A 15,813-nucleotide genomic window follows, 5' to 3' on the forward strand; every position below is an offset into this window, starting at 1 on the left:
CCAGCCTGGAAAGGTGGAGTCAGGAGCCCCCAGAGCAAACCTGCTAGCCGGACTGGCTATACCAGCAAGCTCTGGGTTTGATTGAGACACCTTGTTTAGTGGCTAAGATGGAAGAGCAATCGAGGATGATTCTCAACATCCACGTTGAGTCTCCACACACATGTACACCCACGTGCACACACACACACACTTGTGCCCACATACATGCAAAGAGGCACGCACAAACACACATGAGAAATGAGGCGGGGGGGGGGGAATCTTTTAGAAGTAGTAGCTTGTGGAGCCTGTGAATTGAGTCACCTTTCACTAGTAAATTAGACGTGCATCTAGAAGTGGTCTAGCCCAGACAAGACAGATGGAAGTGAAGCCAACAGGCAGGTCTCTGTGAGTTTGAGGCTAGCCTGGTCTACAGAGTCAGTTTCGAGACAGCCAGGGCTACACAGAGAAACTGCCTTGAAAAGAAAGAAAGGAAAGTGGGGGAAGGAGGAGGAGGGAGGAAGGAAGGGAGGGAGGAAAAAATAAAGCTAATATGCCAGCAGAAGGGAAAAGAGGACTAAAGGGCTGATGTTGAAGATGTATATGAATTTTAAGTAAAACTGCCTCAGAGTAAGTGACGGAATAAAACAATAACTTCATACTACCGTATTATACACTATGGTTTAATGTAAGTGTGTGACTAGATCACCGAGTTTTGTCTTACACACTATGGTTTAATGTGTGTGTGTGTGTGTGACTAGATCACCAAGTTTTACACATGAACCCTTGGTCATGCTTCACGCCGTGACAGATATATACATATACTCGGGCCTTTGATTATGTTGTCTCTTTATTGAAGTTAGCTGAAGGTCACTTGGAGGGAGACCCTACTGGGAAGGTGGGATCCGGCCTTGTGACATGCTAAGTGCTTTTTCCAAAGGGCCACGCTGGAACTCTGCGCGGGGAAGAAGCGGGTTTGTTTGCTCTGAAGAAAATCATCCCTCGCACCTCTGAACCACCGCTTACAGTTTCCCAGGCCTCGCTGTGTTGGATCCTCACAATCTCCGTGGTTGTTCCAAGTGCACCCTGAGCAGCGTGCCTCACCTGACAGTGACATGAGTGTGACCGAGTGTGACCTTTCCTCTTGTTCCTTCAGGCGGCACTCGTTGGAGGCACCACCATGATCATGGGCCATGTCCTGCCTGACAAGGAGACCTCCCTTGTGGAAGCCTACGAGAAGTGCAGGGCTCTGGCTGACCCCAAGGTCTGCTGTGACTATGCCCTCCATGTGGGGATCACCTGGTGGGCACCCAAGGTAACGGTGCGGATGGAACCCCCAAAGAAGACCCCAGTGGTCTGGTGCACAAAGGGGTGTGTCACTGAGCTGGCTGGGGCCTGATGTTCTTCTGTGTGTACGAACACTCCCCACCACCACTCCGGCTTCCCTATGTGTCAAACAAAACATTTAGGAGTCCATAAAGATGGTGGGGAGGGGGACTGTCCTGCCTATCTTAAAGGACCCATGGAGGGAAACCTGCTCCCTTTTCCCCCCCAGGGTACTCTTGAGCAGGGAGAAATGAGGATTATGTAGGGAGAAGTATAGAGAGAGACAGACAGAAACACAGGATAGCCTCGGGAGGGCCTGGGCCAAAACCCACCGGCCCCTTCTGTCTCTGCTAAAGGGCTTTTCAAGGAATGCCAAGGGGTGGAGCAAAAGACTTCCCCCCAGCACAGCCAAGTGCAGACCATCCCAGACACCTGGTGACCATGCACGTGGTCCAGCCATCCCCTAATGCAGCCCTGCTGTGTGAAGCAAGCTCGGGTCTCACTAGGAAGCTTTTGTGGGTTCCCACAACCCATTTTGCAGCATTCACAGTGAGCATCACATTGCAGCAGAGTCCAAGGCCACGGGCCAAACTCAGGAGCGCTGGCTCCTTGCCCTGACTGCCGGGGCTCAGGATGTCCCGATGTGTACGCGAGGTACCATGAACAGCTGATGGGGAGGACCATGGAGCGGTTGGCTCAGGCACAGAGGGCCTGTGTGTGCTGGAGTTTACAGCGCTGAACTGAGGCCTCTGAGACAGTTAGCCACAGCCCTTCTCGGTACTTCCTGGTCCGTCTCCTCACCGGGCTAGTCCTCCAGCACCTGCTGTCCTCCCTGGCACTGACTCTGCGTTTTGCTCTCCAGGTGAAAGCAGAAATGGAGACACTGGTGAGGGAGAAGGGGGTCAACTCCTTCCAGATGTTCATGACCTACAAGGACTTGTACATGCTTCGAGACAGTGAGCTATACCAAGTGTTTCATGCCTGCAGGGACATTGGGGCGATCCCCCGAGTCCACGCTGAAAATGGGGAGCTTGTGGCTGAGGCAAGTCAGCAATGGAGGTTGTTGGGTGGGGGTGGGGCCGCTGGGCACAGCGCGCAGGGACACCCTGGCCACTTGTCACTGTCCTTCAAGGTTCGTGTAATTCAAGTAATTAGATGGTGTGAGATGTGAACATCTGGGGTGCCAAATCTTGGTCTGAAATCCAAACTTTGTGTGTGTGTGTGTGTGTGTGTGTGTGTGTGTGTGTGTGTGTGTATTAAAATATATACATTAAGCCGGGCGGTGGTGGCGCACGCCTTTAATCCCAGCACTCGGGAGGCAGAGCCAGGCGGATCTCTGTGAGTTCGAGGCCAGCCTGGGCTACCAAGTGAGTTCCAGGAAAAGGTGCAAAGCTACACAGAGAAACCCTGTCTCGAAAAACCAAAAAAAAAAAAAAATAATAATAATAATAAAATATATATATTAAAATCTCTCCTTATGTCCTTATAATCCAAGCGGTTTTTTTAAGTCTTGGGTAATCATTTTGTATGAATGTTAAGATGTAAGAAGTGAGGAGAGAATTAGGAGAAGTTTACAGCATGAGATCCCGGGGTTATTCTTTGGAAAGTGTGCGTTACAGAAGGAAGACATGTCTGGCATGCTTTATTGCCCCTTAGGTTTGGTAGTTTCTTGTATCTCTGTAATTCGGTTGTTCTTCTCCTCACTATTATTCAGGGTGCTAAGGAGGCTCTAGATTTGGGCATCACAGGCCCAGAAGGAATCGAGATCAGCCGTCCAGAGGAGGTAGGAGAAAATTCCTGTGTCTACGGTCATTTTTTTTTCGTATAGACTTCCTGCATTCACTAGCTTTCTGTCACTGAAAATAAACCTGAGAGAAAACTTATTATTATTATTATTATTATTATTATTATTATTATTATTATTATTATTATTTTGTGCATGCTCATCATTTCAAAGAATTCAGTGGATATTTCCACTTGGGCAGAACGTCATGGTGACAGGAATGTGTGGCAGAGGAGAGCTATTGACTTGATGATCAACCAGGAAGGAAGCAGACAGTGAAAGAGGAAGTGGCCAGGGAACTACCAAGGAAGGACCCATCCCTATGACCTCCTTCCTCCAGCTCAGCCTTGCCCTATGTTTCTAGAAATACCACCTTGGTCTAGGGACCAAGAATTTGTATCATGAGACCATGGGAAACTTTACGTATTCAAACCGTAACACTCATGCAATCTTTTAGAAGAAATGTCAAAAATATGTTATATAGCAAGCTTGAGGCTAGCCTGGGCTACATGAGACCCTCTCTCAGAAAATAAATAAAGAAAAATAGAATTATGTCATTTTCAGAGGAGAAACCTATGTTGCATCATTTTCCCCCATGGGTGAAATTCCCATCTAGAAGCTTCCCGGGGAAAAAAACCTATGCTGAGGGTACCTTGACCGTCCTTTGGAAGGACAGGGTAAACCCCGTCATGCCCCATTTAATTCTAATCTCAAGGCTTTGGAGAGACCATTTCGAGGGTCACTTTGTCCATAATTGAGTGCAGAGACAAAAGAGACAGAGTCTTGATGTGTTAGAAGAAAATTAAGCTTGAAGCCAGGACTCTGCGCTTTGGTGATGAGATTCTAACTGAGGAAGACCTTCCCACCAAAAACAAATCACGGTGTCCATGCTCTCTCATCCATATTACTCACCAGGGTGGGCAGGAAAGGCCCTGTGGCCCTCTGCTTGTACCCCTGGGCGCACTTTCATAGGGCATTGACATGGATGGATATCCAGTAGTCTGCTGCTGAGAGACTCTGCTCTGGTGGAGTCACGGTAGATAAAGGATACCTTCCTGTGCTGGTCCCCTGTTCAGACACGGTCACCATTTGCAACAGAAAGCAACCTCTCTTTTCTTCAAAGCCTAAAACGCAGAATAATGGGAGGACGGTGTGGAATCTGTATTCCCAGGTCCAGCAAGGCTGAGACAGGAAGAGCTCAGGTTCCAGGCGGGCCTGGGCTGGATAGCAAGAGCCTCTCTCTGGTCAATCAATCAATTATAGCGGGGTAGTAGTTGGAGCTCCAGGAGATCCGATGTGTGATCCTACCATCACCCACGAGCCAACTTGGCTTGCCTTCTTCCCACCTTGGTCCTGTCCCTGCTAGTCACTGGTCTAAATGTAGGTCCTGCTTGGGCACCTCAGAATCTGTAGAGAAATATGCACCAGGGTTGGGAATGTAGCTCAGTTGGTAGATGTTTGCCCAGCATGCATGAGGTCCTGGATCTATACCCAACACCACATATGACTGAAAGTGGGGTATGCACCCACAATTCTAGCATTTGAGAGGAGTTCGAGGTCACCCTCTGCTATGTTGTGAGTGTAAGGACGGCCTAGGTTCCTGGAGACTCGGAGCACTTGCTCCACAGGGTGGATCTGTGACAAGGTTGACGCAGGGCCAACTCGGACTCAGGCTTGAGCTGTCTGTGCCAGGTAACAAGAGGAAGAGCCAGGCTTGGTAACAGCAATGATTGTTACAGTCAGCATCTACTGCTTAAGAGGGACGGACTTGGGTCTGTGCCAGGGCAGACTGACGGTCCGGAAAACATCTGACAGGGTCTAGAAATGGTTTTCATTGGCCCAGCAGGGACGGTGGGTAGAGTGATGCTGATCTCTGATGGATAAAGGCGAGGGATGCTGCAAACATCCTGAGGTGTGCAAACAGCCCCAACCATAGAGAATGCTTAGGCTCCGGGGTCAGTAATATTAGGGTACAGACACTCGGACCTGGGCTAACCTCCATCTTGATGTATGTGTACTGCATTTCTGTGGTAGCCATTGAATGAATGCACTAGCAGACAGGGAGAGGTGAGACTTGCTTAATATCCTTGCATTGCCTTAAGACATTTTTAAAGATTTCATTATTACCTTGTGTTTGGGGGGAGGCCGCCACAGGACGCCTGTGGCAGTCAGAGGACAGCTCTGTCGTTTCCAAGCAACAATTTCATGTCACCTGGCTTGCCTGGCAAACACCGTTAGGCACCTGGTATCCTAAATCCGGGATCTGTCTTGCCACGGAGGTCCTAGTGGTTGGGGCCTGGTGTCTTGCCCTTTTCCACAGCCAGTCCCTGTGGATGCAGCCAGCCCCTCTGCTGCGGATGCTGCTCCAGTGCTCTCTGTACAGAGAGCGCTCAGGCAGATGTGGCTGGCTTGAAGGAGCCGGGGACGGTTGGTTCTTTTAATTGCCCCTTGTTTTCAACAGCTGGAAGCCGAGGCCACCCACCGCGTCATCACCATTGCAAACAGGGTAAGTCATCGCCATCCCCCCTCCCCCCCTCATCACCCCTCCACCCCCCACCCCCCACCTCCCCACCCCCGTCCTCCACACCGGGACCGTGGTGTGAACTCATTCTTGTCTGGAGGCCAGTGCCCCAAGTGGCTCCCGGGCCCCCGGCTGAAGGGATGTGTTAGTCCCAGGGTTCCGGTGTGCATCCTGCCCGCCCCAGCTCTCTGCCCCACGCATTGATGAAGCTGGAGCACTAAAGCGGAGATTCATTGCTCAAGTATAAGTGGCTTAGGCAGTTAGAATTGAACCCTGTGCCGCTGGGGCCTCTGTGCTCCAGCTTCTATCCTGGGTTTGATTCAGGAAAAGCCATTAACAAGGCACTGGCGGAGCGTGGCGGGAACCAGCTAGAGATGGCGCCTGAAATCAGAGCCTTGCTCTTATCTGATAAATACATGCTTTCAACCACCTGCACATCATGCACATCATGCCCCCTCTGATCCGCTACTTCATTATCTGAAATCCGAGTGGCGGCATCACTTAGTCTGCTCCGTACAGCTGCCGGGGCTCAGGGGAACCAAAGCAAGGGAGAGTACTCTGTGCCATGGAAAGGCCGTCCTTTCCTGCAGGATGTCGCTGAAGGGTCTGATTTGCTCAGATAATCTGAACTACCGGCTCTAGAAGGATAGATTTCCTGTGGCGTGGTTCCTGGATGGTAAAATCAGCACCATGTCAGAATTACAGCTTCAGATAAACAAGCTCTCGAGCTCCAGAGAGACCCAGTAAATCAGAAACTGGGATAGTGCCCAGCATTCTGTATTGAGAGGATGTCTGTTTTCTCCCAACCTCGTGATTCTAATGAGGGCTCCTGCTTGGGACCTTCCGCTCTGGAATGGCCTGGGCTGCCCAGAAGGATGGAAACACAGAAGTGTGGTCTTAGGAATGTAGAGGACAGGGAGGCCGCCTATCAACCAGTCCTAGGATTAATCAGCTCATGCTAGGCACCTCAAAGCCCCTGTCTCCTAACTGGATAACCAGTGAAGGCACAGAAAGGCATCTCGGAAGGTTTCCTGTTAGCTCCTTAAAGGTCTGGACGTTGTTCTGTTGTCATGACAACAGTTCTTACCAGCTACTTCCTGGTGGACACCCAGCCCACAATCAGGAAGGGTCTGACCAACCATCAGCTCCTTGGATCTTAGTGCAAAAGTACCCAAAGACATTAAGCCATGGACTATGTTTGCACACTTCTGTAGCACAGCTGATGCATATGACAGTCCAGATGTTACAAGATCAGCTTTGTCCAGCCTAGCCTCTGAGCCTGGTTTTTTTTCTCCTGGGTACATTCTGTCTGTTGATAAAGCGACCTTTGGACCACAGGCATCAAAATGTCAGGTGTAGGATGTCACACATGACTGTTTCTGGGTCATGATGTTTATGAACAGAAAAAAAAATGAAGCAGGAAAAAACCCATGAGATCAGAGAAAATCTGAGGTTTAAACTCACCAGCTGCAGCCTGAGGTCACCTCCTGGACTGGTGGTCCCCGATGCTGGCTTCCGTCTGCTTCCGCCTCGCTCCACACAATTCTGAGCGCCCTGTTGTGTGCTCAGACCACCAGCCCTGCATCCCGAGTGTGAACTCTCATCTAGGGATGAGTGACGAGTGACACACGGGGATATATGTTGGTACAGGGCTGATGGAGGGGTGGTTTGGGTGCGTAGCAGCTTTTTTGGGGGGAAGGGGGCAGGTACCGCGACTTCCTGCTGTCTCTTGTCTTCAGACTCACTGTCCCATCTACCTGGTCAATGTGTCCAGCATCTCGGCTGGGGATGTGATCGCAACTGCTAAGATGCAAGGTAAGTGTCCTGGTACCTCGTGCTGTGGGATCAGAGGAGAAGGGTCCGTCAGCTCCCGTTCTGCCCGGCTTGGCTGCTGAGACCAGGGCTAGCCTGCCCTTCCCATGTCTTCACCGTTGTCTGTCTCAGAGCTCCCTGAGCTAGCTTGGGCTCAGTAGATCCAAACCAGCCCTTCTCCTCACATGTGTATGCATAGCAGCTTTCCAGAAATGTCTGTTACCTTGACCAGGTCAAGTAAAATTACAGTCCTAAATTGACTCGTTAATTGATGTCCTTTGGGTCTGTTATGTTGAACTAACAGTTACCTTGGCAACTAACAAAATGCTAAACCAGTTCCAGTGGGCATGTGGGGGGGGAGGCTGGGGGAGCAGGGTGAAATAACAGTGTGTGGGCCCCCAACTTCCCTTTCTCGCCACTTGAACCCTGCATCTGACCCTCAAGGGGCATTTGTGTGACTCCCAGTACAGACCTCCTGGTAGTACTCAAGCTTGTAGCCTGGGGTACTGGTAAGGGGTACTTATCAGGGGTACTGGTAACAGAAGAAACAAAGTCAGGGTAGAACCCTGTGGGTGTAAGTCAGAAGCGTGGGTGCCACGGCCTTCATAACCTTTTGACTTCTGGGCCCCACATCCTGCCTCTCCTTCAGCTGAGGTCCCTTGAGGGGTCCCAGCTGGACTGTTGGCCCAGCTTGCTGATGGATCCTTCCCCTGACTTTCTGACTTCCGAATCTGCTTCTGGATTTCACTCCAGCAGCTCCCAGAACCCGCACATCCCCTGCCTGCCCAGAGAACAGCCTGGACTGCCCACTAGGCCTGGCAATGTGTGCATGCCCTACCATCACCCTGCCTCACTCCCCCACTGCTATCCGTACACAGCCAGGCCATACTAGACTCCTCAAAATTCTCTCCTGTGCTTCCTGGCCTCGAAATCCACGCCTGTCTCTGCCCAGGGTCAGCCCAATAAGAAAGTCTCTGGGCCTTTCATGCCTAAGCTGGGGCGAGCCTTTTCCTGTTGGCTTTCGACTCCTTTACCTGTGTAGCGAGATGTGCAGCCCAGTCACCTCACAGACCAGGGCCTTCCTGGTTATGCTTTCGACTCTCCTTCCAGGGAAAGTGGTGCTGGCCGAGACCACCAACGCGCATGCCACGCTCACAGGCTTGCATTACTACCACCAGGACTGGTCCCATGCAGCCGCCTACGTCACGGTGCCTCCTCTGAGACTGGACACCAACACTTCCACCTACCTCATGAGCCTGCTGGCCAAGTAAGGGGTTGGAGTAGCACAGCACTCCACACAGGGGGGGCTATAGGTCTCTCAGGTGATGTCTTTCAACTCTAGAAACCAAACCTAACCTGGGTTTGGTTCTGTTGGGCCCTCGGGGTGATTTTTCTTGAACCTGTCCCCAACTGTCCCTTGCTATCCTGTTGAGCGCCTCTGACAACTTGATTTGGAGTGAGACCATTGACCAGCATTTCAGAGGCCGTTGACACCTCACCCTGAAGCCCAGTGGGGAGCTGGGGGATAGGACCCGTCCTCTAGCTGCCTGACTACATTAGTTACTTTGTTACTGCAATACCTGAGAGAGCCAACTTTTAAAAGAAAAAGGGGCTTCTTTTGGCTCCTTTCCAGAGATACCGTCCTCCATGAAGGCTTTGGGAGCAGGCTGCTAGGACTCCACATCTCAGTGGGTCAAGAGACAGAGAGCAGAGAAGTACAGAGAGTTACCTGGTTTTCTTTCCTTTTTACTCATCCCAGATTTTCAGCTCTCAGGATAGTACAGCTTGTATTCTTCCTCCCTCAGTCCTTTCTAGAAAAACCCTCACAGACACACACCCAAAGGCGTACCTCACAAATGCCCTTGCAGCTCTTAATTCAATCCGGTTGGCGTGGAGATGATTAGCCATGCTTACCGTGACCTCTCCCTATTATTGCCTCAGTTTCTCCCTCCTTGTGTGTCCCTTCCTCCTGCTGCGCATTCCTTCCTTCTTTCTGTCCCCTTCCCCGTCTTTCTCCATCCCTGTGATACCCTCTCCTGACCTCCATTCTCAATCCCCGCTCTGTCTAATGCTCAACCCCAACCTGAAGGAAACAGTCCAAGGAATGTTCTGGATTTGGCAAGCCACCGTCATGAAAAGGTTGGTTTTGTTTCAGGGACAGCTCGCAGCTTCTTTAGCCTCTGCTAGTGGCATTCTGGGAAGAGACATTACTTTCTCTTCCCTTTGGCTGTTAAAGTCCTGTCTAGTTTATAGTGGTCTCCTTGACCAATCCCCGCCCCCCCCCCCAGCTCTCTCCGCTCATGCTGGAGCAGGTGGAGGAGGAATGAAGGTGGGAACATCTTCTCCCTGCCCAGGCCATGTTTCTCAGTCAGCTTCCAGTACCAGCAAGAGCCCTGGTGAGGCCACTTACTCCAGGACACTTTCTATAGTGCCCCAGGCCGCAGGAACCTCATGGGGCTTGACTATCGCTTTGGTGGGAGAGCAGGCTAGACCACCTGTGTCTCACCCAGAGCTTGGATGTAGGCTAAATTAGCAGGGACAGTGTCCTAAAGCCCCTCTCAGCCCCTGGAAGAGAAGTCTGTCTTCTGGCCCTGACATGAAGTTTGGGGTTCCGGAGAGGGTAAGAGGCACACATAACTAAGCTATACTGGTCAACGTGTGGTCTTGCCCAACATTGACTCATCACTGTCCAGCTCCCATCTCTCCTTAAAAGATAGTCTGGCAAGTTGTCAGATCAGTGGGAAATCTCTTTGCAGAGAGACAAGTTTTTCCTCTTTTTCACCAAGCTTCCAGCCAGTCTCTCTCAGCATGAAGATTTCTGGGGAAACTCTACTTTCTTGGGGTCCATTGTTTCAAGAGTCTGATAGCCAAAGGGAGGTACCCACGTGACCCAATAAATAAAGTGGAGAGCCACTGTGGAAGACACATGATGGCAACTTTGGGCCTCTGCATGCATGCATGCACACGTGTGCAGCCACACACATGCAAACACACACAACAATCATTTTTACATATTAAAAATAATGCTGTAATAAAGACTAGGTTCAAAGTCAGAGTGTCCTTTGAAATATTCCACTTGCTACAAAAAAATTTGCCAAAGGAACCAAAGTACAGTAAGTGTTCAGTCTACCCATACTCAAACAGACAGGAAAAGGAAGCATTATTCATTGAATAATTAATTGACTTTAATTATTTAAATATATTCTCATGTAAGAATTATGATGTCATATGGTAGAGAAATAGTCTTAGTTCCTTTTTAATCAGTGCACATTGTAAATGTGTGCTATTTTATAGGATTCAGGGCACAATTTTAACTATTTATAGGAATTTATGATTCCTATAATTTTCTCCTATAACATGTTGTTGGTATACTTTACGTGATGAAGAATGCTGGCTGGTAAACCCAGACATCAGTTACCTTTCCTACAAGAGAATCTGAGGGCCAGAGAGATGGCTCAGCAGTTAAGAGCACTGACTGCTCTTCCAGAGGACCTGAGTTCAAGTCCCAGCACCCACCCACAATCGTCTGTAACTCCAGTCCCAGGGGGCCGGAGTTCTGGCTGCTCAGGCACTGCATCTATATAATGCAGAGCTATACATTCAGTCAAAACACCCATACCCATAAAATAAAAAGGAATTAAAAAAAGAGAGAGAGAGAATCTGAGTTGCTCACCCATCATTTCCTTTATGGCGTCATTTCTCAGGTTAAGCTTGAATAAAAAGTACAAGCCACATTTGTCCTTTATTTTCATGTCTGGTTTCCTGGGCAGGTAAAAGACAATGGCTACCAAACCTGACACCTGAAGTTTAATCCCCAGAACCCACATGTTAGAAGGAAAGCTGTCTTCTGATCTCCCTGCTCATGCACACACACACACACACACACACACACACACACACACACACTCATTTCTTGTGGCCTCTGCAGATGCAGGGGGTATGGGGAGGCTCAGGGGTTCTAGAACACTCTTGTTCTCCGGACATCTCATCCTGTCTCTGTAGCCTAGGCTGAGGTCAGCCCTACCACCCAAAGAGCTGAGTCATCTTGCCGTGGACTTGCCAGGGACATTAGTCTTTGGCAAGAGCCTTAACTGTTGGGCCTGCCAGGTCCGGGGAAAGACAGCCCTCTGTGTAGCCTGACCGGTAACTGCCCAAGAGCCTCAAAATCTGCCCCCAGACCACATCACACCCTGTTCTGCTCCCCGGGCCCCTTCAGAGTGGGCAGCCCATTTAGCCCATGTGCTTATCCCCAAGACATGAGACCCTCGGGGGCTCTACGGGGCACTCCCAGCAGTGTCCCTGGTTCTGCATCATCTTGCAGCAGCCAGGTCCCTGTGAGGGTTGCTTTGCCCTGGTGGCATAAGCATTCCCATCGCTGCATCTTCCGGTCCAGAAATCTCTGAAGGGAGGGGCGTCCGTCTGTCTGCCTCCCTCTTTGGCAGAGACCTGGCCACAGCATGCTTCTCTGAGCACCCTTCCCTGGTTCTGTATCTGCTTGAAGACCTTGTCATGGATGTCACTGGTGAACTGGTGAACTGGTCATTAGCTTCCAGACAGTAGCTTGTTAAGTCTTGGGACGCTTTCTCTTGAGCGCTGTGGCTCCCAGCCACTTAGCAAGTCTAGCACTGAACTTGGAAAAGCTTTGTCAAGCACCTACTATCTATGTCCTGCTGGGAGAGTGTGGGGCCAGCGAGCTGGTGAGAACAAGTTGGCATGTGAGCCCTGGACATTAAGATCACTTCTACCATCTCACTCCAGCTAAGCTCTAAATGGTGGGCAAATTCTCCGCCCACTATCTTAATAATCACCAACCCAAGCATTTGCAGAAGTCTCCCAGAACATGCCCCACGCATATGCCAATTCTATAGATGGATAAATTATTCACTTAAATGAAAGGAACAAACCACTAGCGATCACTCAGCAAGGAAGCAGCAAGATCAGGTTGGAAATGGATTCTCTAGGTTCCCAAGCCCAGGCTTTCCCCTCAACCTGTCCCCACCCCCTGGGGCATCAGTCTCCTGTCCCCTCACTCACCACTTCTCTCTCCCCAGTGACACGCTGAATATTGTGGCATCAGATCACCGGCCATTCACCACAAAGCAGAAAGCCATGGGCAAGGAAGACTTCACCAAGATCCCACACGGTGTGAGCGGCGTGCAGGATCGAATGAGCGTGATCTGGGAGAGGGGAGTGGTAGGTGTCTGCAGTCTTGCCCGCACTGAAGATTCCAGCCAAGCCCACTCTTAGAGGGTGTGTTAGTCAGGGTTCTCTAGAGGAACAGAACTGATAGAGTGAACACACACACACACACACACACACACACACACACACACACACACGTATATATAGGATCTTGAAGAGTACCTCACAGGCTGGTCCGACAATGTCTGTCTCCCAACAGAAAGTCCAAGAATCCAGTAGTCATTCAGCCCATGAGGCTGGATGTCTCAACTGGTCTTTAGTATATGTTGGAATCCCAACAAAGTAGCTCTAATATCAGTGAAGGAATGCTTCAGCAGCAGTTTAGATGAAGTTGCCAGCAAGAGTGAGGACAAGCAGGCAAAGAGAAAAAGCTTCCTTCTTCCACGTCCATATATACCAGAGAGTATGGCCCAGCATCGGGGTGGACCTGCCAACCTCAAATAATCCAGTCAAGAAAAATCCCTCACAGGTGTGCCTAGCTGCCTGGGTTTTAGTTAATTCCAGTCAAGAGTCAAGTTGACCACCGAGACTAGTCTTCGCACGAGAGCTGTGTTACCCAACAGCAAGGCAAAGAAGTTGGTAGTGTCAGTAGGTCATGTTTAGTTAACGTAGTATCACCTCACACTTATATGCGTGGGAGGCTCACCCCATTTCATTAGAAAGTGATAGGACCTGTTATTGACATGTGAGAAGTTCAGAAAAGCATAAGGAAAAAAATCCCATACATTTGCTACCTAGAACGTTAGCATTTTGGTGTACTTCTGAAGTTCAGCGCGTGTACTGGATCTTTCCTTCTGGTTTTGGAGGCAGGATCTCGCTCTGTAGACATGTTTGGCCTTGAATGTTGGGCGGTCTTCCTGCTTCATCCTCCCAAGAGCCAGGATTTTAGGTGGAGGCCACTGTGCCTGGCTACATACATTATTTTAGTAACTGGATTCATCTTGTTTTTCTTCATATTTTAAGTCATTGTGAGTGTCTTCCTAGAACTCTACAAAGTTGTGGGCTTTTTAAAAAGCTGGTTTTTGCTACTTGTGATCTAGCTTAGCTCTTCATACACACTAGGCTGGAGCTCCACCACTACCTACGTCTCTAGGCTCAAAGCATCTTTTTTTTAAATTACGACATAATACTCCCTCCAATGGGAATACTATATTTAATTCTTCCTTTGAAACTTTTGGCTATTTCCGGTTTTCACACTTCAAATGCTGCTGTAGGAGAGTCCTTGTTGGAGAACGTCACCATTTCTAATTACTTCCTTAGGACAGATTTCTAGAAGGGGATTTTTGGGTCAAGGGATATGAATATAAAGTTCTGGGTATATTTTGTCTAATTGAATTTCAAAAAAGATAGGGGCTGGAATTTCATTTGAATGCCACCTGTTCAGCCCATGGAGAGTAAGTGTTTTTCGGTCTTGGTCTATCATGGAAAACTCCCAACGCTCAGTATGAGCTCAAAGAGATTTGAAGTCATAAACACTAAGCCATCTGCTCAGGGTGAGGCTGGGACCTAGCTCAGGGCATGTCCCTTGAGGAGAGATCCACAGCGGCAGAGCAGGTAGCTCTCTCAGAACACATCTACAGTGTCAGGTGGTCCACAGTCCACAAAACATTAAGTGGAAAATTCTAAAAACAGTTTGTAAGTTTGGGGGAGTCGTTTATTTGTTTGAGACAGGGTTTCACACTGTACCCCAGGTTGGCCTGGAACTCATTCTGTAACCCAGGCTGGCCTTAAATTCACAAGAGTCCTACCTCAGCTTTCCCAGCGCTAAAATCACAGGCATGCGCTACCACAGCCTATACTGTGAGTATTTAATAGTTTCTGTTACAGTGTACTGTTCAATTATTCTAATAGTTCTTGTCAGCTTCCTGCCGTGCCTAACTTTGGAGTTGACTTGGTCGTAGGTGTGCACGTATATGAAGTAAGCCTAGTGTGAATAGAGCTCGGTTCCCTGTAGTTTCAGGCGTCCTGTGTGGGCCTTGGAAGAACACCAGCAAACGAGAGGACGTAAGCTTTTGCACATGAAGGGAAGCCCTTTAGTCATCCCAAGTGGGCGTATAAGCGGAGCTTGTCTCAGGAGGTGCGCTTGTCCCAGGCACGCGGCCTTTGGCTCAAGTCACCAGGGTGGCTGGGTGAGGGATAAAGGGACAAGCAGGCCCTCAAGCCCTGCCAGCTGACTCATAGTGGGACAGTGCCGATCGAGCTGTTTGCCTTAGGACCACAGCTGTGGCCCTCTGAGCTAGAAGACCACAGGCTGGGTAGCAAGTGCCTGGGAAGGGAGCCACACGTCCAGAGCCGGGCTGAGTTGACACTTTTACCTCGTTCCAGGTTGGAGGGAAGATGGATGAGAACCGTTTCGTAGCCGTCACCAGTTCCAACGCAGCCAAGATTCTCAACCTGTATCCTCGCAAAGGTCGCATCCTCCCCGGAGCCGATGCCGATGTGGTGGTGTGGGACCCGGAAGCCACAAAGTAAAGCTTGCCGCTAGTCTCCTGGGACTAGGAGGACTTGGGATTTTTAAGAACTTGTATTACAGAACTGCAAAGGCGAATTATCTTTGCAGCATTTCAAGTAGAGAGGAATGTGGCAGTGACATGCTGGTGATTGTCTGCCTCCCGAGCTCATGTATAAACCATTTCTTTGTATACCCATGTCCAATGTCTCTGTCTCCTCTTCTAAGGACACCAGGCAGACGGGAAAAGTACACACTTTTTATATACAAAAGTATATAACCTTTTGCATTAATTCTCTAAAGGCTCTGGGCCCAAATATGGTCCCATTCTGAGATGCTGGGGGTAAAATTTTCAACACAAGAATTGTGAGGGGATGGAATTAAGCCCATATCAGACAGTTCTAGGTATCATTCCTTCCCACGGGGCAGCGTCTCTTTGCATCAAGCTGTACCGTCTTTACCTGTGCTCAGATCTTGTCCCACCCTCCTCTCCCACCAGGACCATCTCAGCCAGCACCCAGGTGCAGGGTGGAGACTTCAATCTGTATGAGAACATGCGCTGCCATGGCGTACCCCTGGTCACCATCAGTAGGGGACGTGTCGTGTATGAGAACGGCGTCTTCATGTGTGCGGAGGGCACTGGCAAGTTCTGTCCTCTGCGGTCTTTCCCAGACATTGTCTATAAGAAGCTGGTGCAGAGAGAGAAGGTAAGGCAGGGAAGGAAAGAAGATGTGGGGGACGAGG

General features: G+C 49.7%; 1 protein-coding gene across 3 annotated transcripts in view; it reads left to right on the forward strand.

The window, feature by feature from the left end:
• Dpysl5 (dihydropyrimidinase like 5) overlaps positions 1-15,813 on the forward strand; it is an 86,818-nt gene that overhangs the window by 64,454 nt on the left and 6,551 nt on the right. For all 3 annotated transcript variants that reach the window (XM_052746075.1, XM_052746074.1, XM_052746076.1), the window contains exons 3-11: positions 1,133-1,291; positions 2,165-2,344; positions 3,017-3,085; positions 5,547-5,591; positions 7,346-7,421; positions 8,529-8,685; positions 12,470-12,611; positions 14,946-15,088; positions 15,569-15,776. In XM_052746075.1, the coding sequence (XP_052602035.1) occupies positions 1,133-1,291; positions 2,165-2,344; positions 3,017-3,085; positions 5,547-5,591; positions 7,346-7,421; positions 8,529-8,685; positions 12,470-12,611; positions 14,946-15,088; positions 15,569-15,776 (1,179 nt within the window). The remainder of the gene's footprint in view (positions 1-1,132; positions 1,292-2,164; positions 2,345-3,016; positions 3,086-5,546; positions 5,592-7,345; positions 7,422-8,528; positions 8,686-12,469; positions 12,612-14,945; positions 15,089-15,568; positions 15,777-15,813) is intronic.

The sequence above is a fragment of the Peromyscus californicus genome, unplaced genomic scaffold (assembly GCF_007827085.1).
Source record: "Peromyscus californicus insignis strain IS unplaced genomic scaffold, ASM782708v3 Scaffold_1__1_contigs__length_55948999, whole genome shotgun sequence".
Taxonomy (NCBI): domain Eukaryota; kingdom Metazoa; phylum Chordata; class Mammalia; order Rodentia; family Cricetidae; genus Peromyscus; species Peromyscus californicus.